Source organism: Sceloporus undulatus, chromosome 1, assembly GCF_019175285.1.
Source record: "Sceloporus undulatus isolate JIND9_A2432 ecotype Alabama chromosome 1, SceUnd_v1.1, whole genome shotgun sequence".
Lineage (NCBI taxonomy): Eukaryota > Metazoa > Chordata > Lepidosauria > Squamata > Phrynosomatidae > Sceloporus > Sceloporus undulatus.
In genome coordinates, this window is record NC_056522.1 from 211,343,672 (window position 1) to 211,369,199 (window position 25,528).

Sequence of the window (25,528 nt, forward strand, 5' to 3'; positions counted from 1 at the left end):
TGTTGTAAGCATCCAGACAGCAACTTTGACACAGTTTATAGCTTCAGTGAGATTTGTGTGTGTGTTTGCATGTGCCTTCAACTCACCTGTCGATTTATGGCAACCCCATGAATTTCATAGGATTTTCTTAGGCAAAGAACACTCAGAGATGGCTTTGCTAGTTCCTTCCTCTGTCATGTCTGGAGGAGTGTGTCCAGAGGAGGACAACCAAAATGGTGACAGTTCTAGAAACCATGACCTATGAGGAGTGACGTGGGAGTTGTGTATGTTTACCCTGGAGAAGAGAAAGTTAAGAGATAATATGATACCCCTGTTTAAATATTTGAAAGGATGGCATACTGAAGATGGAGCATGTTTGTTTTCTGCAGCTCCAGAGAACAGAACTCAGAGCAACTGATTCAAACTCCAGGAAAACAGATTCCACCTAAACATTAGGAGGAACTTCATGACAATAAAAGCTGTTCAATAGTGGAACACACTCCCTTGTAGAGAGATGGACTCTCTTTGAAGGTTTTTAAACAGAGGCTAGATGGTCATCTGTTGGGGGGGGGGTGCTTTGACTGTGTATACTTGCATGGCAAAGGGCTTGAAAGGATGGTCCTTGAGGTCCATTCCAGTCCTGCGATTCTATGATTCTATAAAATATAGCCTACAACACCTGCTATTTCTTGGTGGTCTCCCATCCAAATAGTAAGCTTCCAAGATCAGATGGGATCTTTTGCCTTTAGGTTATTTTAGAAGGCCACAAATAAAAATGAACCTTTGAGATACAATATGGCTGATCAACAGTGCTCTCTGTGGACAATGGAAGAGGTGGAGTTTGTGTTGGTAGTGATAAAGCATAGGTTCCTGCTAGATGATGAGGATAAAAAAATAGGAAATGTATTTAGAGTGGGAGCCTGGGCACAAAATATAGGAAAGAACCTCTGAAAGATGCAATAGATTATCACCACTGTTTCAGTTTTTCTACACAGAGTGACATGCATACCCATACTGTTTATTTTAACCACCCTTACTTTGAGAAGCTTGGTCTCTTAGGCGGGTTATAAACCGCCATAAAGTACGCGCTCTGCGCGTACTAGGGTTAGGAAGGGACGTATTGGGGTTAGGAAGGTTCTTACCTTCCTGATGGCCCTTCCTCCCAGTACGTGCGGAGCGTGGACTTTATAGCAGCGCCCATCCACATGGGCGCCGCCATTTTGACATCTTGGACACTGTGTGTCCAGACGTGTCGCAGCAGAAGTGACGCCGTGAGGGCCGCTCCGCCCCTCGTGGTGCCACTTCCGCATTCCGAAAAGGAGCACCATTTCGGCGCTCCTTTTTCGCTGTGCGGGGAAGCCTCGCAGTCTGGCCGCTGGGGCTTCCCTACGCAGCGAATAGCAGCGGCGGGAAAACTGCCTTAGATGCAAAACACACTGCAGAAATAATCCAGTATGAGGCCGCTTTAACTGCACTGACTCAATGTTAGGGAATTCTGCGAACTGTAGTTTTGTGAGACATTTAGCCTTCTCCATCAGAGAGCTCTGGTGCCACAATAAACTACAATTCCCAGGATTCCCTAGCACTGAGCCAGGACAGTTAAAGGAGTCTCAAAATGGACTATTTCTGCAGTATGTTTTGAACCCCAGTGCAGAAAATTAGTGCACAATATCAGTAAATGAAACACCTATTTAGATTAGCATCTTAAACTGCATTTGTAAGAGAAAGACAGAGTAAAGTCATCACATTCACACAACCATCTCACCCAGTAACAGCCAATGTCTGTGATCATCCCAAGCTGATTGTACAACTAAGGACTGAACATGTTGTCTACCTGCTAACACCACAAATTAAAGTCACCACAAATACCATTGGGAGTGGACAAAATGGATAATTTAATTGGTAAATTATGCAGAGTGCTGGATTCAACAAGAGATGCTTCAGATTTAATTAAACTAACTTCCTTTCTTAAAATATTTATATCTGGCTTTCACTACCACAATTCCAGGGTAATGAACAATTCTACAAAATTCAGTTAAAACAATACTTTAAATACGGTACAAAAGTCCAAAATAAAACCAGAAAAAAGTCTCAGTAGCCTATATATCAAAATCAGCAAATTGTTGACCAAATAAATAAATGTTTAAAAAGCACCAAAACTACCCTCACGATTGGTTCCTGTCACACTGTAGTTTTAAGGTTCAAACTGAATGGTGTGTGTGTGTGTGTGTGTGTGTGTGTGTGTGTGAATTTAAGGCAAAAGCAACCCATCACCAATGAACATCACAAGCTTTTCAGTCAGAATCTCTAGAACTTTACAGCAATGCTAATTGTAAGACCCTAAACTGTTGGTTTATATTAGTGATCGCTGATCACACTTCTTTATTTTCAGCATGTCTATTTATACAAAGATTGCAACTTGGTAATGGTCTTTAAATACATGGTGCAGTCAAGGGGTAGGGTGTCTTGCATATGGCTTCTGATTATCTTGTGAACTAATGAGCCAAGATGGCACAATCGGGGCAGTGATCTCATTGAAGGAACAAGTAATGTGTAATGTAATAACATATGCGTGAAATCGCTAAGCAGGAGGTGAACAACACCTGACTAACAAGAGAGATCCTGAAGTACTATCCCTGGTCAATACTTTCCAAGATGAATCATAAAGAAAATATACAAATGTGCTGACTATTGCAGTGACAATCTAATGCTAAGCAGATAAACCATCTGAAAAATTACAACATTCAGATGCCCGATGAAATCCCTCTAAGTAAAACTTCCACAAGTTTCAATATTGAGTTTTAAGAGCTGTTCAGCAAGTTTCTATGTTGTTTTAAGTCTGTTCGGAACTGTCTATGCTTCATGTAAACTATGGCCATGGCTGTGCAAAAGTGTAGACAGACAAAATATATATGTACGCACACACACACACACACGTGCACATACACACAGTAATATGTACATGAAGGTAAAGATAAAGGTTTCCCTTTTGACATTATTGTCTAGTCACTATGGCCTGGGACAGACTGCCTGAAAAAGGCAGCTGCTGGTGGCCTATTTCCTCTGGAGGGAAGCTGCAGCCATCAAACTGTGCGGCTTCCCTCCGGAGGAAAAAGAACCCAGGAAAAGTGGGTTCTTTTTCTGCTGCAGGGCGAATGTAATGAGTGCATCAATGGCATACTCGTTATGTAAGCAACGTGTGGATGCTGCACGGCACTTACATCACAGTGGTGGCACCTGTGTACATAGAGCACCGCCATTGTAATGCTGCCGTGGCATATTAGTCTTAGGGACCATGCAGTTTCTGCGCAGTCCCTAACCCTAAAATTGGTGCTGGTATGCCGCTTGTTGGTGGTATGTACCATGCCTATATAATTATACTGTTTTGCTACTGCTTTAACTGCCACAATTACATCCTCTGGAATCCTGGGGTTTGCACGTTTGCTGCCCAATAGGAGTAGTGCCTTACCAAACTACAGATCCCAGGATTCTGTAGGAAGGAACCATAGCAATTCAAGCAGGATGAAACTTATATAACTGTGCAATGTGAACACACCTTTAGTTTAGTGTCAAGCCCTTATTCTGCGAAAATACCATTTGGTACACTGGCCCTAAGGAACCCTCATCACAACAGTGTTTAAATTTTCACAGCTATTTTCAGTGCCCAGTCAAATCCTCAAAAGTTTTGGGTTAGAACTACTGTATATAGAATCACAAATGTTACCTTTCATTGATGCCAAACTTCTTTATGATAGAAGGCATTAAATATTAAGATATGCTGCCAGCTGAGCTTCCATGGGAATGAAAGCTGCTTTAAAAAAAGTTTAAAACCCAAGAATGTAAAATCCCTAGGGAGTATGTGTTTGTGCAATTTTTGAAGAAACACTGGTATTTGTTTCCACTGTGCTAGTTCTGTATGACATGGTAGTGCACATCTCAGGTTTACTTCTAACAAAAGCAGAGTATTGGGACTGCTTTCTCAAATGCACTTGCCACATAAGCTAGGATGGCATGGCTTTTTGGACACCAAGTTGCACATGCTGAAGTGGGTACTGAAAGTCAGTCCTACCCAATTTACAACTAGACACCAAAATCCACCTGACTTGTGGGGTCAATTCTAAGTAAAATTCAAAGTTGCTCATGAAGTGATTTTTCAGCTGAACCATTTACACAAATGATATGGGTTATCCCAGAGGCCATCAACCCCCCCCCCCCCCCCCCCCCCATACACCTTGGGCTGCATCCACACTGCAGAAATAATCCAGTTTGACACTGCTTTAGCTGCCATGGCTCAGTGCTTTGGAATTCTGGTAATGATAGTTTGTTGTGGCACCAGTGTGAACCATTCCCAGAATTTCATAGCACTGAGCCGTGGCAGTAAAAGCAGTGTTAAACCAGATTATTTCTGCAGTATGGATGGACAAGTCACACCCTGATAGAGGAACCCATTTTTTTCCACACAGGACTGGCTGGCCTCCCTCACTCAAATACACAGAATCCAACAAAACCTCACTTACTTTTTGGAGGGTTCAGATCTCAGTCCTCACAAGTTAGAGAGCTGCTGCCTCTCCAGGCAGGAAATGTTTTGATAGTCCTCTTTCCCCACTTTTTCCCCCTTGGTTTTCTTGTAAGACAAAGTTCCCAGTCCCCTGAATATGCAGTCTAGTGGAGACCAGCTCCACTGAAACACGCACCTCTCCCTTCTCTCAAGCAATTCGAGGGAGACAGCTGGTTTTATTTTAGCCCTGCTTGCACAACATGGACTTGCTTGGCACCTATTTTTAGGGACTGAGGCCTGCCGTGACAGTGCCTGAGTCAACTACTTGATCTAGAAGCCTCTTAGGAAAGGCCATCTTATAGTGTCCTTTTGTCATATCTCTATGTGTGGCATAACCACTTGTCCAGTCAATCAAACTTTCACTTATCTAAGCCTCTAGTCCTTTCTTCACTCTCATATATATATATATGAACCAGAAATCAAATCAATTTTACAATCCTTCCCTTAATAGTACACACGAGTTTATTTTGTGAGGCAAATGGAATCTTTTCAAACAAAAGTCCAAAGGAATTCAAATGTGGAAAAACAACAACAGGGACTGCTAAATCAAATTGGCCCCAAAGGGGGGCAAAAAGCTGGTTGTTTAATTTTTAATTTGAGCCAAAGCCCACATCCAGAAGTTGCTTTAAGTATCAGGTTCAGTGTTAGTGTCTATTGAGTATCCATTAGGGAAACAATACATCTAGAACAATTGCAGTGGTGGCATGTAGACCACAAAACAACATCTATAGTGCAGTGATACTTTTATTTGGCCATCCAAAGGGAACCAAATGCATCATGATAGTTTTCAAAACTCACAGGCTTCTATCTCAGGAAAGATATTTAAAAAGCATGCAGGGGGAGGGGAGTGATGGTGTTGCAGTCACAGTGTCCACATTTAAGCACATCCATAGTGCTTTTTTTGTCATAGCATTAGCAGATCAGAATTATCCTGGGCCCTGAGGTTTCAGGCCAAACTCTGAGGTGTAGGGGTGGCTTTTGGTGATATCTTTAAGATGCATGAAGCACCAACCACAGTTGCTCAAAGCACAACCACATGTGTATAAACTAACACAGAGAATACATTTTCCTGTTTAGAAATTAGAACAGAACTCTTAGCTAAAAAGACTCTTCCTAGATCAAGGTGAAATGGTTGGGACTATTCTTCCTCTTCTATTTAGGGAGAAGGAATAAAGGACATATAGGGGCTTGACAGACAGCCTCAAAAGGGCAGGTTGGAGCCATCTGTTTTGGCTCCTAAGGGAGCCTGCAGCAGCCAAACCATGAAGGCTCGCTCTGCACCAAAAAGAACCTGGAAAACCGGGTTCATTTTGGTGCACGCAGGTGCTGCCATCATTGCACCATTAGTGCACTGTGGCGCATCAATGACACAAGTGTGGCGCCCTTGTATCATCATGGCGGCCCCTGTTTGGATGTGAATCTGTATGGACTAGGGTTTGGGAGTGTGCGGTTGATGTGCACTCCCAAACCTTAGAATTGGCGTCGCCATGCCACTTCCCACCCATCTGTCTCAGGCCTTAATCTAGTCTGCATACTTCTAGACAAAAAGTGGATGCAGAGCAGAGGGTGAGCTCTTACACCACAATGACTGGGAGGGAAGGAGAAAGCTAAGTTAATGCATAGACACCTGGGGAATCTTTGCAAGTTGTAGCATAGATCAATTAAACCTTGGAAATTGTAGCAAGTTTCTGCTCTACTAGGTGAGCTTAATCATAGCCCTTTTCTCTCCTCTAGACTTTAGATGAACAAAAGTGGAGAATTTGTTCCCATGACTCCCACCTGGACCTGATCCATGAGACATGGATACTCAAGACCAGGCCTTAAGATCGCGTGGGTCTATAAATTTGTCATAACTGTATCATGAAAGACTTCTTTCAACAGAGAACTGCTGTTGAAATTCTCTCTAAAATGAAATGTGGAATGATGGGAAGGGCAGTCATCAGCATTTGAAAAATCCAGAGGAAAGCCACTCTAGGGATTGAATGCTGAAAAAGACAAACTTTTGGTTAAATTCAGCACAGCTCATATTTTTCTCTTCTTAATCAGTTAATATAAGTTTTGCCATGTTGATACTTTAGCAACCTCTAACTTCTCTACCTCCTCTCTCTCTCTCTTGCAGAAAATTTACCAGAGCCTTCCTACTGGCTTGCTTTGTGTATTGATCACCTCTCAGGCCTCCAGGCCCCTTGAGGTGATATACAACAGATAAAGGCATTATTGAAAATACTGAGTATAAACAGATAACATTTTATTTAAAGGCAGATTAAATAAGGTTCTTAAAGAATAGTTTAAAAACTACACAGAGTGAAAACAGAAAAGCCGCCTCTGGTTTTAAGAACTGAAGACCATCTGAAATATTACAACTGTAGCTGTTCACTGGAAGCTCAAAGAAGGTGCAGCTGGTCTGAATTTCCCTGCAAGGGAGATCCACACTTGGGGTGCCATTACAGAGAAAGCTCTATTAGGTGTACTCTGCAGCAACCCAGCCTCTCATTGAAAACCTCTGCTGTGGATGAGCATGAATTTAAACAGTATGGGCAGTAGCTAAGAGACAGTCAGGTAGCTGAGCACACATCTAGTTAGGCTGGTATCAAGCACTAGGGCCATATGGCTTCCAGGTTAGAGTGCAGTCAATCCTCTCCTGGCAAAAAATTTAAAGGTGTTTGTTTAAAGGAGAAAGGTACTACCCCCCCCCCCCCAACAGATCCAGCGTGGCGTAGTGGATTGAGTGTTGACCTAAGACTGGAGCTTGGGCAAGTCACATGCTCTCAGCCTCAGGGGAAGGCAACGGCAAACCTCCTCTGAACAAATATTGTCGAGAAAATCCCATAATAGGTTGGCCTTAGGGTTCCATAAATCAGAAATGACTTGAAGGCACATAACAACAACCACCTTTTTCACATGTGATGGTCTTGTACAAAAGCATAAAAATTAAAATTAATGAAAATACTGTACACAAATACATAGGTTGATCAATCATAAAATTAGAGTACAAGTGAAACCTGAAATATGTTGAATATGAGAGGATGATATAGAAAAAAACATGGTAGAGTTTTGTTTTATAGATAACAGCTGCCAGAGTCCTATATGACCAGACATGGAAAGAAGGAAAGATACCTATGCAAGGATTGGTTACTGAAAAGATATGACAAGGCTGAAATTGATAAACTGTCCAGACTGATGAGAGATGGAGCCTTGAAGATTTTCATGAAAGACTGGGACATTTTGATAAAATACTTGATCCAAAGATGGGGAAAGTTAGCACCTGAGGTATTTCAAGATTAAACAAGTGTTTATTAAAACAAAAAAAAGAGAGCAGATTGTGTAAAAAAGGAAAACAGTCAATGGCAAAAGAAAAATAAAATTCAATGAGAGTAGGAGATCATAGAATGGTTCATAGAATTCTTAGATAGGTGGATGATCTATGCCGGGAACTAGACAGGGGTAATGTGTCCCTGTTGGTTCTACTCAACCTCTCAGTGGCTTTTGATACCATTGACTGGCTCTCTGGAATCAGACTTGGAGGTACTGTTTTACAGTCGCTCTGTTCCTTCCTGGAGGGGCGAACCCAGAAGGTGGTGCTGGGGACTGCTGCTCAACACCCTGGCCATTGGCCTGTGGAGTTCCTCAGGGTTCTGTGAGGTCCCCAATGCATATACATGAAACCACTTGGAGAGGTTGTCTGGAGTTTTGGAGTGAAATTATCAATATGCAGATGACACTCAACTCTACTACTCCTTTTCACTTAATTCCAAGGAAGGTGTCCTGGTCCTAAACCAGTGTCCGTCTTCAGTAATGGACTAGATGAGGGCAAACAAAACTGAAACTTAATTCAGATGAGACATAAGTGCTCCTCATCAGTCAGAAGGCAGATCAGAGAATAGGGATCCAGCCTGTGTTAGATGGGGGTCACACTCCCCCTGAAGATACAGGTTCGCAGTTTGGAGGTACTCTTGGACTCATTTTTAAACCTGCAGGCCCAGGTCTCTGCAGTGACCAGGAGTGCCTTTGCACATTTAAAGCTTGTGCACCAGCTGCACTCATTTCTTGAGATTCCTAATCTGGCCTCGGAGGTACATGCCTTGGTTACATCCCATTTGGACTACTGTAACAGGTGCTACATGGTGCTGCCTTTGAAGAGTGTTCAGAAACTTCAGCTGGTTCAAAGAGCTGCAGCTAGGCTGCTAACTGGGACAGGCTACAGAGACCACACAACGCCTCTGTTGAAACAGCTTCGTTGGCTGCCAGTTTGTTTCCGGGCACAATTCAAAGTGCTGGTTATGACCTATAAAGCCGTATATGGCTCAGGTCCACACTATTTGGCAGATCACATCTCCTTGTATGAACTGGCCCAGGCCCTGAGATCCTCTGGAGAGGCCCTTCTCTTCGTCCCACTACCATCACAAGCACAGTTGGTAGGGATGTGAGAGAGGGCCTTCTTGGTGGCTGTCCCTAGACTTTGGAACTCCCTTCCCAGGGAGGCCAGAATGGCTCCTTCCTTGTTGGCTTCCAATGGCAGCCTAAGACCTACCTGTTCAGACAGTCTTTTAAAACAGAATGGTTGCAAAGGACTGGCTTGGGAAATGTTTTATACAGTTTTATCTTTTTAAAATGTATTTTATTCTTTTAATAGCTATCTATTGTAACATTGTAATAGTTTAATTCCTTTTTAATGCACCTCTTTCTATGTTTTTAATTGTATTGTTTTTTAATATTGTGAAGCTGTTCTGAGTCCCAGTTTTGCAGGATACAAATAATAATAATAATAAGTATTATTGGGATGGGTTTTTTTGAAAAATTTGTTTTGGTATGTGAGCTGGATGATTTTAAAACAGAATATTACAATTATACACACACACACACACACACTTAAAAGGACCTATCCAACGTGCTGAACCCCTAGCTCCTTCAAATTTCTGACTACAATCCAGAGTAAATTCACTGTGCAATGGACACAGAAGTACTCACCAGCCTCTGGTATCTAGATGTATTATACTGTATATGCAGGATTTTTTTCCCCTCTCAAGTTTGCCTCTCCTAAAACGTACTTCAAGCAATTAAAGCAATTAAAGCCTGTAGCAATTAAGGGCAACGATCCACATTGATTGATTACATGTTGCCTCATGGCAGCATTTTTGCACTTTTATGGAGGGAGAGCTGCTGTAATTGTTGTATGAACAACACTGATCCTGTGCTCTGAGTGAGAAGGGAAACAGCCTGTCTTATTTTTCCATCATTCTTTTACTGAAGGATTAGTAGTCGATAGCTGCACCCAGAGGGGGAAGAACAAAACCCAGAACCAGATTGTAAATGGATGAGAAATCTGTCAGTTGAAGATCTTAAACCCAGTCAGATAAAATAATCTGAAAAGAACACCTCTATCTCTTGTGCAAATAACATGTCAGGCAGAAGGGTTTCCAAAATATAAATAAATAAATAATAAAAAATCTAATCTTATTTACAAGGAGCAAGTACTGCACACTGACACCAGCTTTCTAAATGCTTGTCAAATTTAAAGAAATGCATGCAGTTGAATACTGCTGAAATTTATCCCCTGTATTTATTGTAGAGAACCTGAATCCTCTGGCACACACACAAAAGGGTATAAAATGAACAAAAGCCCTGAGGTGGCATTGTTATGAAACCAACATAAGGGCAAGGTGAACTCCATCTTTGACTCTTCACATTTTTCAGATTATACTAATTCAACTAGTCTGGGCTACTGCTGTTTATCATTTACAGTTTATACACTCTAAACAAGTTTAATTTCAAGGTTGATGGAAGCCATGCCCTTACATAAGTTAGGCTGATTTGTTCCATCCTGCTTTTTCAAATCTCAGCCTTCTCTTCCTCTCAAACAGCACAGCTAACAATATCCATCTCTTGTCTTTTACTAGATGAGAATGTTCTGCTTCTATTTTAGCTTCATTTCCCGTACTCATATGCATTATCTTCCTCAGCCAGGATTCCGGTTAACAGTGAACAAGATTAGCTTGGGAGTAATGGCTAATTAACAGTTGCTGACAGCATTTAAATTGTCTAAAATATGGGGTAGTCCTGGTATGCCGGGCAGTTGTGATGTTATTGCCCCTGCCAGCAAAATGGCATGAGCCTAGAGGCTCCAAGAAGCAACAGGGCCAACAACACAATGCCAGCAGAGCTTAAAAAAAAAAAAAGGACCGCTAAAAAGTGGCTCCTTTTTGTGCCACCACAAATAGCTTGTGGCGGCGTGAGCACATCGCTGCTACGTGGCTCCATTTGGATGCTGCTCAGCAGTGACGTCATCGCTGCGCGCACTGTCTATTCTGCACCACACAGCGGGGAGCCCCTCACATGTGACGAGGGCGTCGCTCAGGGCCGGTATGTACAGGGCCAACATTTATTCGACTTACATCCTGCCTTTGTTCCACCAAGGGACTCAAGGAGGCTTACAAAATTGAAAATGTACATTTCAAAGGGTTTTAAAAAGACAATTAAACAATAATGCTATTCAAAACATTTAAAGCCCTAAATGGCTTGTGTCCAAGCTATCTCAGAGACCATCTCTTCCCATACAATCCTTCCCGCGCCCTCCGGTCCTCTGGGAGGAACTTGTTGCAGCTTCAAAAATCGAGGCTTGAGGCGACCTCCCGGAGGGCTTTTTCTGCTGTCGCCCCCAGGCTCTGGAACGACCTGCTGGATGAGATCTGTCAATTAACATCTTTGGACAGCTTCAAAAAGGCTGTCAAGATGGATCTCTTCAGGTAGGCCTTCCCAGACTAAAATATCCCGCCCTCAGGATCTCAGGATCTCCCCCCTCCCCAGTAATGTCTCCAAAGCCCCCTTTTCTTTTCTTTAGAACTGAAGTTGCAGTGGTTTATCGGTTGGTATTATTTTGTTTAATTTATTGTTGTTTTAACTAGTTATTGTGGTTTTAATTTAGATATGCAGTTTAATAACTTTTTAAGGGGGGAGGGAAATATATTGTTTTTATGCTGTATGTTATTTTAATGTTGTAAACCGCCCGGATTGGTTTGCCACAGGGCGGTATATAAATAAAAAATTATATTATTATTATTATTATTATTATTATTATTATTATTATTATTATATTATAAAACATATAGTTAAAAACAGGTCAAAATACATTTAAAATGTAACTAAAAATTATCAGGATAAAACCACATCACACCACTATCAACAATATTTTGCCATATAATTAAAAAAAAAAATCAAATATCTGCCTAAATAAGAAGTTCTTAACTTGATGGGAGAAAGAAAGCAGGGACAGGAGTAATCTGCTTTTTCATGGAAGTGATTCCAGAGGTTAGGAGCAGCCACTGAGATGACTCTCTCCCGTGTCTTCAGCAAATAAGCAGGCTTGGAGCATGCAGACGCTCAGCCCTCACCCTGCCCACAGGCTGCACAAAGTGCTGGTCTGTTTAGCCCCATAGTCTTTTGAATAATCTGGATCCCAACCAATGAAAAACTTTCAACACTTTTCTCCCATATGGGAGAAAAATTGTTGGCCATTTGGGATGATAATTGTTCAAGAGCCCTATTATAAAGAATTCTCTTTCTCTCTGTAGTGAGTCCTTTCTCTGCTCTTGTTGCATTGTCCAGAAATTCCACCTGCAACATTAGGAAGAACTTCCTGACAATGGATACACTGCCTTGAAATGCAGTAGTTTTGAAGGTTTTTAACAGAGGCAGGAGGTTGGACTGAATGCTGCTTGTAGTCTCTTCCAACTCTATGATTCTAGATTCTAAAAAACAGTAAACAAAAGAGTAATTTTCCATACAAGCATTTGCAACCAAATTATCAAAAGCACCATAATTTATAGTTGGAAAGTACAACTCTATACTTTCTTTACATGATGAAAAATCAAAACCGAAAACTTAAATGGAGGTTCCTTTCATGAGTCAGGAGGAAAAAGCAATACTTTCTTTTTGTCGCACTCCAAACTGGGACATTAGCCTAGGGGACCACCATGGTGGCCTTTTCAGGGGGACACATCTAAATGCATCTGCATACTTCATCCACAATTGTAATCCAATCACAAATTTGGTTTAATTCCGTTGAGTGTATCTTACTGCCAACCAGGGACAGTTGGAAACATTTTGTTTCTTGAGGCAAAGGGCAAGACGACACCTTTCCCATTCCATGTACAAAATCAGACCAGATTGCACTCAAACATTATTTCAACACTGATAACAAGGCTCAGTTTCCCACTAAGTTTGAGAGCAGCAGGGGGGCGAAGCCCATGCCATGGAAGAAGTGGGCAGAGGCCACTCCAGCCCCAATCACTCCAGGAGCACAGCAACCACACTCCACTCCAGAAGAGGGCCACTGCTGCAGCCCCAAGCCAAGCCAGCCAGGAGTCGATCTAAATCGACTCCTTTTTAGGTCTGCTTTTCCCAGCCTGGCACGGCCTCAGTGCAGCTTCCAGCTACTTGGAGGGTGTGCATTATCTAATCACCATGCCTCCAAAGCACCCAGAAGCTTATTTGGCCCATGTGTTTCAGGCCAGAGAATCTTAGGGTGGTGTGCATCAGGCCCCATGGCACATACCTCTTTGTCCATTGCATTTCCCTTGACATTTTAGGATTGTATCTCCATTTATGAGCCCATTAGAGCTCTAAGATCATCAGGAGAGGCCCTTTTCTCTATCCCACCATTCACTCAGGCTTTTTTTGATAGGGTCAAGGGAGAAGGCCTTTTGGTGGCTGTTCCCAGGCTCTGGAACTCCCTCCCTAGAGAGACCAGAATTGCCTCATCCCTTCTCTCTTTTTGGCAGCAGGTAAAAACTTTTTTGTGCGATCAGGCTTTTTCAAACTGATTATGGCTGAGATTTTAAATGCTATGCAATTTAAAATATTACCACTCCAGCATGATAATATTCCATCTACAGCATGGTGTAGTGGTTTGAATATTGGACTATGACTCTGGAGGCCAGGGTTTGAATCCCAGTTTGGCCATGGAAACCCACTAGGTGACCTTGGGCAAGTCACAATCTTTCAGAATCAGAGGATGGCAATGGGAAACCCCTCTGAAGAAACTTGCTAAGAAAACCCCATGATAGGTTCACCTTAGGGTCACCATAACTTAGAAATGACTTTAAGTCACACAAAAACAACATTTTACATTTAATGTTTTTAAGTAGTTTTTTTTAAAATGTCATGTTTTTTATTGTTTTTAACTGGCAATGTTTTAAATTGGTTGGTAGCTGCCCTGAGTCCCTGTATCAGGAGAAAGATGGGGATAAATAAATAAAATAATAAAAATAAAAATGAACCTGCTGCCTGAGGCAAATGCCTCATTGGATTTCACGTCAAAAGCCATCCCTGTTGACAGAATTATTAAAGAATCTGTATCCATCTCACCCAGCCCATTGTGAAAACACACTACTGCCAAAGGGGATTCACACTGGGAGGTATTAACATGGAAAATTACATTTTGACGCATTTCTATTACCAGAAACAGGAAGGAAGCTTGTGGCAGGGAGGAAGGTGAAATGGGAATGCAAGCTGAATTTATTAGGCTGCCATTTAAACAAAAGGAACTATCTTAGCAACTTTGATTCTAAAGTCATTGAAAAGACAATAAATGTGAAATTTCATTTTTATTAAGCAATATTTCAGAAAAGCAACATACTTGGACACATTGCTTTTAACCTCCAACATCTTTAATAGCTTTTGGTTTCACTGTTTGACAGCTCTCTTTCTGTACAGCATGTAAGGCGAGGCAGTCAGAGAACTGAAGCAGATGTCTCTGTAGTTTAAGCAGAAAGCTGTCACTGGAAAGCATCTCAGAACAACAAAAACAATCCTCCTAGTTAAAAAAACACTATCACCTCACTATCCACACTACAAACATTTTAACACAGAACACTAAAAGCCTTTCCATCCAAGATTTCTCAGGATGGAAATGGGATCAGAGGCTTACATTTACCAGATACCATACCTCTGGATAAGGAAAACGTTGTTTTCCCATTGTTTTGAACTACAGTTTCCAACATCCTCAGCCACTGGGCATGATGTATGAGGCCAAAGGTCATTTATTTATTACCTAAATTGTCTGAAAATGGCTCTCTAGTTTTCTGTTCTACAAGGAAATATGTGATGGATCAGTCCAAGGCTCCATTTGATCCAGCAATTGATGGTTGGAAGTAAGTTATCACAGCACCTGCAAGTTCCCTATAGCCATTATAATTCTGTGTGACTATTCTGTTCTTCAGTTATTATCAATATCCTTTTAAAGCAGCAGTAGAAAACATGTGGTCATCCAGATGTCATTGGAGCAAAACCTCTATTGCCCTTAATTGGCATAGTCTGTGATGATGTATGGTGGGAGTTGCAGTCCTACAATATCAGGAGGCAGAAGATACCTAATCACATTTCAAAACCAATTAAGCTAGCTGTCCTTCACTACTACCCGTAAACTCCATAAATTCTGAGTCTGCTGTGAGTCCCAGTTTTGGGAAAAGGTTGGGATCATCACCACCACCACCACCACCACCACCACATGTTGCAAAGAGGCATTTCCTTTCTTTTTCTTGTTGACCCTAAGGACAATCCACTTTATTCGGTGACCCCACCCCACCCCTGTTCCTCTGTTCTAGGAGACAAGAGAGGAAACCTGCTCTATCCTTCTCCCCCAACAGAACATATATACAGTCGCCACTCCATTTTTGCAGGGGATTTGTTCTGGACCCCCCTGCAAAAATGAAAAATCGTCAATATTCAAGCCCCATAGGCTTGGATGGTGGCACGCGCCCAGGGGCATCTGTGGGCAAGTGCCCCATTTTGTCCCCCTCCATTTGCTGCCTGCAAATCTGCGAGGGATGCATACTCCAAGTCTGTGAAAATGGAGGGGCGACTGTTTTACACACTTCACCCATGTCTTCTTTTAATTGTCTTAACTGGTCTGAACACTTTAGCTTTTCCTTTTACAGACAACATTCCAGATTCTCAATCATTCTGGTTGTCCTTTTCTGCATCTTCTTTAGCAGATCTACCATATCCACCATCACCATCCCTGACAAGAATTTGTGAACAAAAGGAAGACACTCAAAGGCACTTTGAAAGCAATGCAGGGGTGTGGAGAAATGTCTTCACTCTTCACCTTGTCACACTTCTATCAGAAGCCAACAGTAACAACTTCAAGCAGACAAAATAATAGGCTTATTCATAAGTGTAGCAAGAAGAAGAAAGAAACTTGAAAACCAGAAGGAGCATATACTGAAAGTATGAGGTTATCTGCAGGTGCCAAATAAAATGTTCTCCTCCTGTTCTCTCAGCAGGGAGTCTGAATGACAAGCCCCAATTCCCTGTTCTAGTGTAAACCATCCGGAAGATGTCCTGCCAGTTCACCATTAAACCTGTCGTATAGTCCTCCTCTGTGGGATCCAAGACATTTTTGCTCTGGATCGACCACGAAGATCCACAACCCTTCATTGAAAGAGGGTCAGAATGAGGTGCCCAGCTGTGTGATCAGTGCTGGGCAATTTGTTCTGACTCTAGAGTGAGTGACTTGTCATGGCAGCCAGCACAGTGGGACATGCATGCAAAAAGCCACCCCCATTCCAACAGAGGGTCCTAGGTAATGGTGGGATGTCATGGCAACTCCAGGGCCAGAATATTACAGGCTGATCCCAAAGTACTCTTGCCCATGTGGACCCAGACTACTTCTTCTGTGGAGGAGAAAAGCATATGCTATAAACCAGGAAGTGTCTCAATTTGGCCATATAACTTAATGGAACACATTCTCTCAGGGTAGCCAGACGTCCACACAACAAAAGAGGACAAGGCATCACTAAATGTAGGACATACAAGAAAATGCATTACCAAATGAAAGCTAAAAATACTCATCTACAGTGTGCCCTTGCTTTACACGGGGGATCCATTTCGGACTCCCCCGCATAAAACAAATACTGCCTATGCTCGAGCCCCATTTAAATGAATGGGGCTCATGCATGCGGTGGTGTGGTGGTGCACGTGCGCCACAGGTGCACACCCCATTAGTCCCTATGGGATGCGCCGCCCCTTCTCCCCGCACAGCTTTCAGCATAAGCTGAAAGCCACATAAAGCGTGCCCACATATGACGTGGGCGCACTGTAAATGTAAATTCATGCTTCCTAGTCATACTCAAAATGGAGGGTATTTTGAAATTCCTCCTGGGCAGAAGGTGGAAATGTAGGAGAGCTCTTGGAAAAGAAAAATGTCTGGTCAACCTGCATTCTATTAAATCATCCCTCTGAATCAGTATCCTTGTCCCTTCAGCATGTCTATATGAAACTGGGAGGAATTTTGGTTTTCTGTCTCTTGTTTCTGGCGGTTTCTGATTTCACTTTTAGAAGCTCCAATCATGAAAAGGATTAGCTACTATTGTTGATACCTGTGTTATCAGTAGCTTGGGAACTTCAGAGGCAATAAAGTATTGGAAGCTGCCTTGGGTCCCATAGAGAGGTATAAATTGAAAAGGTGAAATTAATGAATACTGACCCTGCTAATTACAGTATCCGCCTTTGGCTGGTTCTTTTGAGAGTCAACATTTGTGCCAAATGCCAGAAGTTTTGAGCATGTTCATCCTGGATTGATTAATTGATTGGATGTTTTTAGATTGCTATAGGTAAAGAAAATAAAAGCACTCTGGAGCTCACAGCTTCATGGGGTCTAAAGTTGCTGCTGTTCTGTGAGAGCCATATTGGTGGTCTAGACGGCGTAAATTTTCTTAATTTTGCCATCATGCATATTCCCACAGTTAATCTAGTTATTCTGTAGTTCTTACTGCATGTTCCTATTCTCCCTTTCTGGGCTTCTTCAGCTAGCCTCAGTATTAAATCCAGGCATTAGCCAATTCATGCTGTTGCTTATGGGTTTCTGATCTGGGACTCAGTGGGTGTAGGGGTTTGTTCCTTGTAGCCTTGACATCCGGAGATGTCTTGTAAGGCTAGTTTCTCCTCAGTAGATAGAGGGGAATGGTGGCAGTCTCCCAAGATAGGGTAGACAAGAGATTAGCAGCTCTCAGGGAGGATGTTGCACTAACTCCAACTACCTGGGTTGTCCCTTTTCTGGCAAAAAAGGAAAACAAATTTCTGATCCTAAAGGTCTGCAGAAAGGGCATTTTACTTTTGAAATACTGGTATACCTTTCCTTCACACTGTTCCATGTGAAAATTTTGCCAGAATATGGTGTTTCTGACACTTCCTAGTTTTGTTACTGTTGTTCTTTGGCATTTTCCAGAGTTCATGTGTCCTCCCTGAAGGTCCTGACTCCCAAAATTGCTGAGATTATCCATCTCTGGTTTAGAGCCAGGGATTAATTTTCGGCTTGCAACTGTCCTTCAAAAAGACCAATGATGCTAATTCACTGTAAGACCTTGACTAATGGTTTATTGAAGCTAATTCCCATAGTAGGATATCTCACAGACCTGATCTTCGCAAGATCCTATACAATAGGGCCAGAGGTTAGTCAGCCACCAGATGGTGCATTTTTCAGAATGCTGTGATGCAGTCCTAAGCACTTTAAATGAATCAAAATATTAATTTAATTCAAAGGATAGGGAGCAAGTTCTGCTGTTAGAGGGGAAAAACCTAGCCTTGAAATTTAACCACCAGGGGAACCTTTGTAGCGCCTTCCTTACTGATGTTGGTAGATATAAAAAGGGGCATCCCATGGATACATCAGAGAAGTATCAGGGGAAGGGTGAGGTCTACAGGAGTCAAAGCCTTCTGATTCCTTTGGTATGCTCCTATAGTGGCAGCAGATCTAGGCCAGAGCTCCAAAGCTGACACATATTTGTATCCTTTCACAGGAAGAAACTCAGGAGAGAAGAGGAGCAGAGAGGAATGCACAAAATAACCTACAGGTGAAACACTGCTCCTATCTTGCCTATAGAATGGATCCTTTGCTGTTAGTCCCCCCCCCTTCCATGGTTTGTTCATTATCATTGTTCTGTATTTTTAGTGAAAATATGTATTTTAATCCTGTTTAGAAAATGCAGTTTAGTATGAATCCTGAAAAATATTTTAAAACCAAACCAAACTGCAGATCAATGGAGAAAAAGGGTGGAATGAAACTATGGGTAAAACATGGAAAAGAGTTATGGACCAAAGACAGATTGCTCTCCCTTCCCTTATTTTTATGAGGTGCCCTGGGCATATAGGAAAAGCGCAGTATCAAGATTTGTTATTATTTTGCCTATCATTTCTTCAATATACTTTGTTAAACCATGTTGGAAATCTATTTGGTGAAGATTATAATACCCAGTGCAAATCTGACATTGGGATCTTGTCATATTCACAAGGTTTACCCCAGTTTCTTTTGCTTCAGAGTTTATTTTCAGAGTATGCTTTCATTCCCCATCTGTGTCATCTGCTTTTCCATCTCCTGTTCTCACTGTCCTGCCTCATTCAAAAAATGACCTCAAAGCTGTGCCATCTCCCATTTCATCCTATTCCCAACATATTCATTTTGGTCTTTTTCAGGGCTCAGATTGATCCTGTGAGAAACAGATTTCAGACCTGTGGGATTATCTAGAACCTCAACATTCACCAACTGGAGTCAGGTGTAAAATACAGATGCTTGGAATTAAAGTATTCTGAACCCAGAAATATGCTCCATGGAGCTCACAGTTCACACAGAAATGTACAGCTAGGGGCCTCTCATATTACACAACTGTAGCAGTGTGATCCTACCCTAACTTTAGCGTGTTAACAGCCTGTGAAATCCTGGGTCTTATAGTTTGATGAGGCACTAGAGCTCTCAGCTAAGAATTCCAACTACCCCTACCCAAACTGTGAACCCCAGGATTTCACAGATGATTGCCATGGCAGTTAGAGTGGAATCAGTGGCATCATTAAGATTGGCATTGCCCAGTGCAGAAGCTCTTTGTGTCAAACCACATACAGAGCCCTTAAAAATGTTTTTGTGCTTAGGTTATTCATAGGTCATAATTCCTGTAGTTCACTGAATGTAATGGCAGTAGTTGTGACATAAACAACAAGAAAAATTAAAATTATACATTTAAATTACAATATCATAAACACAACCTAAACGTACTTAAATTTACATAGCTTCATGTGATTAAAGTGAAAAGTGGTTAAGATGTCATGTTGTTAAAGAAAGTTTAAAGAGTAAAGAATTTTTTAAAAACTTAGCCTCTCCATTCTTTGTCCACTGAGCCTCACACCTTCTCTTCCACTCACTGAGCTCCAGGGTTTTAAAGGGAAACAGGTGAACACCATAGTCCATTTCTGGCCAAAGGCAGACATTTGGATAGTAGTGGTGTCACCCCCCCCCCCCCCCGGGTGCCACATGGTGAGGTTTGTTCCCTCTCCACCCCCCTAGTGACACCTATGCTAGAATTATGTAATGTCACAGGGACCCCTTTTCCATGCTCTAAGCTTTGTTCATTTCATCAATATAGTTTATATATTCCTATAACCAGTATAAGGGAGGAGCTATTTACTGACAGTGTTAAAATATTAGGCATCACAAGTTCTTTCCAATCCTTCCTCAAGGAGAATGAGTGCAAATGATGCATTTAAAAGTTGAAAAAGGAGTGAAAAGAAAGACAGAATTCAATTTCTGAGAAATGATACTTTTGGTTATGAATTGATGCAATTGATTCTGCTTTAAAGATGGTTGGTCCACTCCCCCACATATATGAAACCAAATATATGGATGTTTTGATTCATTATTGCCAAAGAAGACAATTTTGAAGACAAAATGTTCATCCTTATGATGCAATGGCCATGTAATCATTCTTTCAGAAGCACAAATGAGTAATATAAGTGTCAACATATTCTTAACTACATGATATAAGTGTCCAGTTTGGTGTGTCAGTAAAAGAAAAATGGATTGTTATCAGGTTGCATTTCATCCTTTATGCTACATCATATGAAATCATTTGGCTAAAAATGTGCCTTATTACCCCTTAGCTGTTGACAGCCTAACTATTATAAATATGAGCATGCCTGTTAGAGCTGTTCAAGTCCTGATATATGAGTCTTCCTTGTAGAAAACATGAGAAAATATCTTTTAAAGACTACATTTCTGAGAAAAGTATATTTTCCCCCAGGTGGAAATTCCAGCAAATATGTTCTTACAGCATTAGAGCCTGATGATCTGGCTAATGCACAAATAAGGTTCGATTCAAGCATGCATCTGACAGGATTCCACTCCCTCCTCATTCACCTTGCCACCTGAAGATTTACATGGCTCACAACAAAAGATAGTGCTTCCCTCAAGGATGATAGATCAAGGTTGATCAGGAGATTTCACCACGGTGCATAAGCAGAGCAAATCAAATTGTCTTCGTTAATCTTATTTTGCTGGCATTCTCATTTACAGGTCTCAATGCTGCAGTTCATGCCTTCAGGGAAAATCCATTTTGTCTAATCTGAGGTATCTGCGAGCTGGTTGCATTCACCTCTACTTGTATTTGTCTTTCTCACCTGGCTATAAGGTACCTGGCTTTTTCTTCACAGGGATTGATACTCTGTATTTGCTCAGGGAAGCTATTTCTTTTAAATCAGTGCTGGGCAAAGTGTGGCTCTCTAGAAGCTGCTGGACTGCAGCTCCCATTATTCTTCAGTGTTGGTTATGTTGGGAGTTGCTGTCATTTGCAGGGCTGAACTTTGCCCACCCTTGCTTTAGACACAAATGCAAATGTACCTGAGAATTAAGTCTTAAAAGTGAACCTTGGCTCAAATGTGCAGATAGCTTTGGACTACAACTTCTTTATGTCTCTTTATGTCTTCTTTATGTCTCAAACAAAGTAAATAATCACATAGTAATTCCCAAGAATACCCCCATGTCTAAGAGAGATTATTGCAGGCAGAGAGAAAAGAAGTGTGATTCTGTGGAAGTAGACTCCATTCACAGAAGCAAAATCAGGATGCAAATCTTACAAAAGTTCTCAGCTTTCATGCAGATTTGTTTATGACATTCAGAATTGTGCACTGTAGAAATAATGCACCACTTTAATAGCCATGGCTCCATCCTATAGAATTCTGGAATTTTAGTTTTATGAGGTGTTAGCTCTCTTTAAAGATCTTGTAAAACTGCAAATCCCAGGAACCCATAGGATGCAGCTACAAAAGTTAAAGTGGTGTCAAACTGCACTAATTCTAGATTGTAGATGCACCTCATATTATTTAAAAACTTTCAGCACTCCTGGGGCTTTTCATACTACATTATTATAGCACTGTGCTTCTACTTCAACTGCCATAGTTACATCCCAAGAAATCTTGGGGTTTGTAGTTTAGGGAACCACAAGAGCACTTTGGCTAAGAATTCTAATTACCTCTACCTAAACTAGAACTCCCAAGATCCATGGGTCAGTCAAATGCAGTCTGCAATGCAGCTGGCAAGGAGCACTTTTTGTGCTCTTTTTGCAGTTGGGTTTGGGCTGGCTTAGGTGGCGACAGCATAAATTCAGCCCAGTGCAGGGGCATGCATCTCCTGAAAGCCATACCCCCAGATTGGGCTGAAGCCAGTGCTTTTGGCCCATCTGTTTCAGGCCTTAGAATCATATATTCTAACTGTGTAATGTGACACCCCTCCCCCCTTCCTGCAATACATAGCATCTGAATATAAAGATGACGCTCTAACAGCTTGGCGCATTACAGTCCCAAGTCCTTGCAGATGATCACTATATCCATAACAATTACATGAGGATGCATCCAAAAATGAGTTGCCCTTAATCCTCATCAGAATGAAAGGGACCAGCCTGCCCCTTTGATTTGAAATGAGGCTTGATGAAAAGGAAAGAGCCTTGCCCTAGTCAAGCCAAAATGTTACTTGTTTTATATTATGAAATACAGAAATATACTCGACCTTCTTATCCAATTCAGATGAATATCCACAACTACATCCACACATCTTCACAGACATATAAACAGGCAGTTGTGGGTTCCCGTTACCTTAGTTTGTCTATTGAAAAGAACCCCTTCTTTGCCAGAAGTTGTTTCACCCCATATTATAATGTAAAGTTTAAAGATGCAGATATGTGTACTGAAACCTGAATTCCTTGTAGGCAGCCTCTCCCTGCTTGAATCCCTAAAGAGCTGCCTCTTTCCCTCCAGGACATCAATTCTGGACAGTGGCTGTGCCAAGTACCATGACATTCAACCTGGTCAGCCTGTCCAATCTGATAAGAAAGCATTGTGCTTCTGCCATAAGCCTTGCTAAAGTGTCACCAAGTGAATCATCCAGGCTGCTTTAAGGTCAAGATGCACACAGTCCTTTACAGCTTTTAGGAGACAGTTTGTTTCTCCCATTATGGCCTGCCTCACACCCAACTAATCTGCCATGAGCTGGGAGCCACTAATTTAAAAGCACCTGCCAGACACCAGGCTGCCTTTCTGTTTCAGTCCAAGAGCTACACTGCAGAACCAACAGCAAGACATATGAGACAGAGCAGATTACTTGAGCATTATGTTCACCCCAAACAGATGATATAACACAGTTTCACTGTAAAACCTGTACAATTTTGGATGGAAGAAAGCCAAAACAAATCTGAGGGACCCAACCAACATTATTTTCACCTTGCTCATTCAGAAAACTGAACCCTTCTGTAAGATGGCACTCTTTGCAAACTGTAATAACATACAGTATATTTTGGCTGCCCTTATTGGACAGGGATAGTCCTGATTAATCCTCTGGTGTCCCACTTTTTCAGCTGCTTTTAAAAATGTTCCAGTTTCTCTATCCTCCTCTCACTTTACCCTTTTGTTCTCTGCTGAACTGAATTGATGCAAACTGAATTCAAAGTATAAAAGCAATTGCACTCAATTAACTCAGCAGGAGAAAGAGGAGAGGTAGAGGTAAAATCTTGCCATTCCAAGTAGCCTATACAAAAAAACCTGCTGCAGCATCTCCTAGCTTCTTATCTTGCTTATCTTATCAAAGAAAACACACCCACCGTCAAATTATATAAAGGGACTTTTTCCATGCTGAGGGAGGAATAAAATTGGAAATGGCTTTCGGGAGAGTGGAAAGGCCAGATGGCATATTCCACTGACCCACTGCTGTGAATGGGATGTCCCTTCCTTTCTCATTTACTGTAATTCGCATTCTGCACAATTAACATAATCTCAGCAAATTAAATGAGATTTAAGCTTCCCAACTTTGTGCAGCCCTGTCTCCATATGCAAATAATTCCTCAACAAGAGATCCTTATGATTGCTTTATATTTAGAAATTATATATTGCTGTGACAGATCCAACCTCCTCTCACTCCTTTTCAGAAAATGCTTCTTAACAAAAGACATGCCCATTCATGTAGAAACATCAAGATTTCATGGCAATGAGCCAGAGAAATTACTCTGACAATGAAGTCATCTAAAGTGACTGACTTGTCAAATTGTTCAAGGTTGCTAATGGGTCAATGTCCCCTCTCTACCCAGGTCTCAGAAAAATGCCTCTGTCCATGAAAGATACTTCATGCTGATACCTGTGAGAAACCGATTTCCTTGGTTTCTTTAAGCTGCTCCAACTGCCCAGAGTTGGAAATCCAGACACCATAGTTTGGCATACACACCTTCAAGATATTCTTTGATTCTCTTCTTCTGCTTCCATTTATCCTCATAACAACCTCATGAAGCACTTGAGGCTGAGAGAGAATGACTGGCTCAAGGTCACACAGTAAGCTTCATAGTTGAGTAAGAATTTGAACATGTATCTTCCTGGGCTACTCTGATTCTCTAAAAAGTATGCACACTGGTTATCCTTATTTACATTTAATACTGAATTGCTTCTAAATCTGGTTTAGACAACATTTTGTGTAAAAATATATTACTTAATTATACATGCCATATCTATACTCAGTAAAATGGGGGAAATTCTCTACAATGACTTCAAACTCCCAGTCTTTCAACTTCAGAAATACAAAATAGCGTCTGCACTTGAAATCAAGCATTTGTATTTTGTTCCTAAGGCCCTGAAATTTATGGCAAACTCTGCAGTTTGTTAAACATACCAGCTATTAACATTTAAATAGCATTTTCAAAACATTAATAAATCAAAATTACATTCCTGAAACGTGACACCATTCTGTCCCATTCTATCCTAAAAATCATTAAATATATTTTGAAGTAATCATCTGAAAAAGAAAAGGTGGAATGTTCTTTCCATCCTGAAATTGGAAAGCACAATGCATCCTTTTATTGAATGCAGCTTTGATTATACAGTCATGATTTTCTTGAGGTATTTTAATGATCAAGTACACTTTTTAAGAAAGGCCCTGCATTATTTTTAGTGAAGAAATTTACATATTGTTCTCTTTGAAGCTAGGAAAACTGTATTGAAGAGAACAATCAAAGTTGTTCTTGCTTGCACTATATTTATTGCAACAACAACAAAAACAACAACAAAAACACCTTCCCCAAACATTATGCTACTGAAATCTGCCTTTTTGCTTTACAGCTTCTAATGCTGGTTTCTTCAGAAGCCTATCCATATATTATCATCATCACTTCACTTTGATTCTCTGTCAGGAAGGGCTGAAATCCCTCACATAATGTTTTACTGTCTAACTTGTTCAGTATATGGCATGAAAGCAAGAAATCAGATCAAAAAGTGTTATGCTAACCTTCAGCGTTGTTGTTCAGAGTATTTTCTGATGACATCTTGTCAGAAAATGTTTTGCCACCTTTTGCTTCTGGGTCTTTCACGGGAATGATGGAATGGCTCCCAGGCTGATTTTTAAATGTTGGTGATCGCAAACTTCTCTCCATTTCTACTTCCTGTTGGAAGACATTAAGGCGATGTGTATTAAAAGCTATCAGGAGGAAACAGATGTGGTTGTCTGCAGGAGGAGGATGTTAAGAGGTGAGGGAGGGAGCAGTAGGGTTCCATTACATGATTGATGTTTTCCAATATGCTTCAGGGTACATCTCTGTAACATTACAGAGGGTTACAAATGTACTTTTATAGTCAGTTTACATTTCAACACCTAGAGGAGCTGGGCAACCACTCTAGTTCCCGTTTGGCATTTCATTTATC

At 41.3% G+C, this 25,528-nt stretch overlaps 1 protein-coding gene across 2 annotated transcripts in view; it reads right to left on the reverse strand.

Moving 5' to 3' along the window:
* The window catches only part of XIRP2 (xin actin binding repeat containing 2), a 96,698-nt gene extending 71,463 nt beyond the window's left edge, over positions 1-25,235 (reverse strand). The window contains exon 1 of one of the 2 annotated variants that reach the window (XM_042473029.1): positions 4,497-4,678. Coding sequence is in view for 1 of the 2 variants with exons in the window: in XM_042473020.1 (XP_042328954.1) it covers positions 25,116-25,152 (37 nt within the window). In the remaining variant the exon portion in view is untranslated. Of the gene's footprint in view, positions 1-4,496; positions 4,679-25,115 lie in introns of those variants that run through there. The other variant, XM_042473020.1, reaches the window with a different exon arrangement.
* Positions 25,236-25,528: the final 293 nt, after the last annotated feature.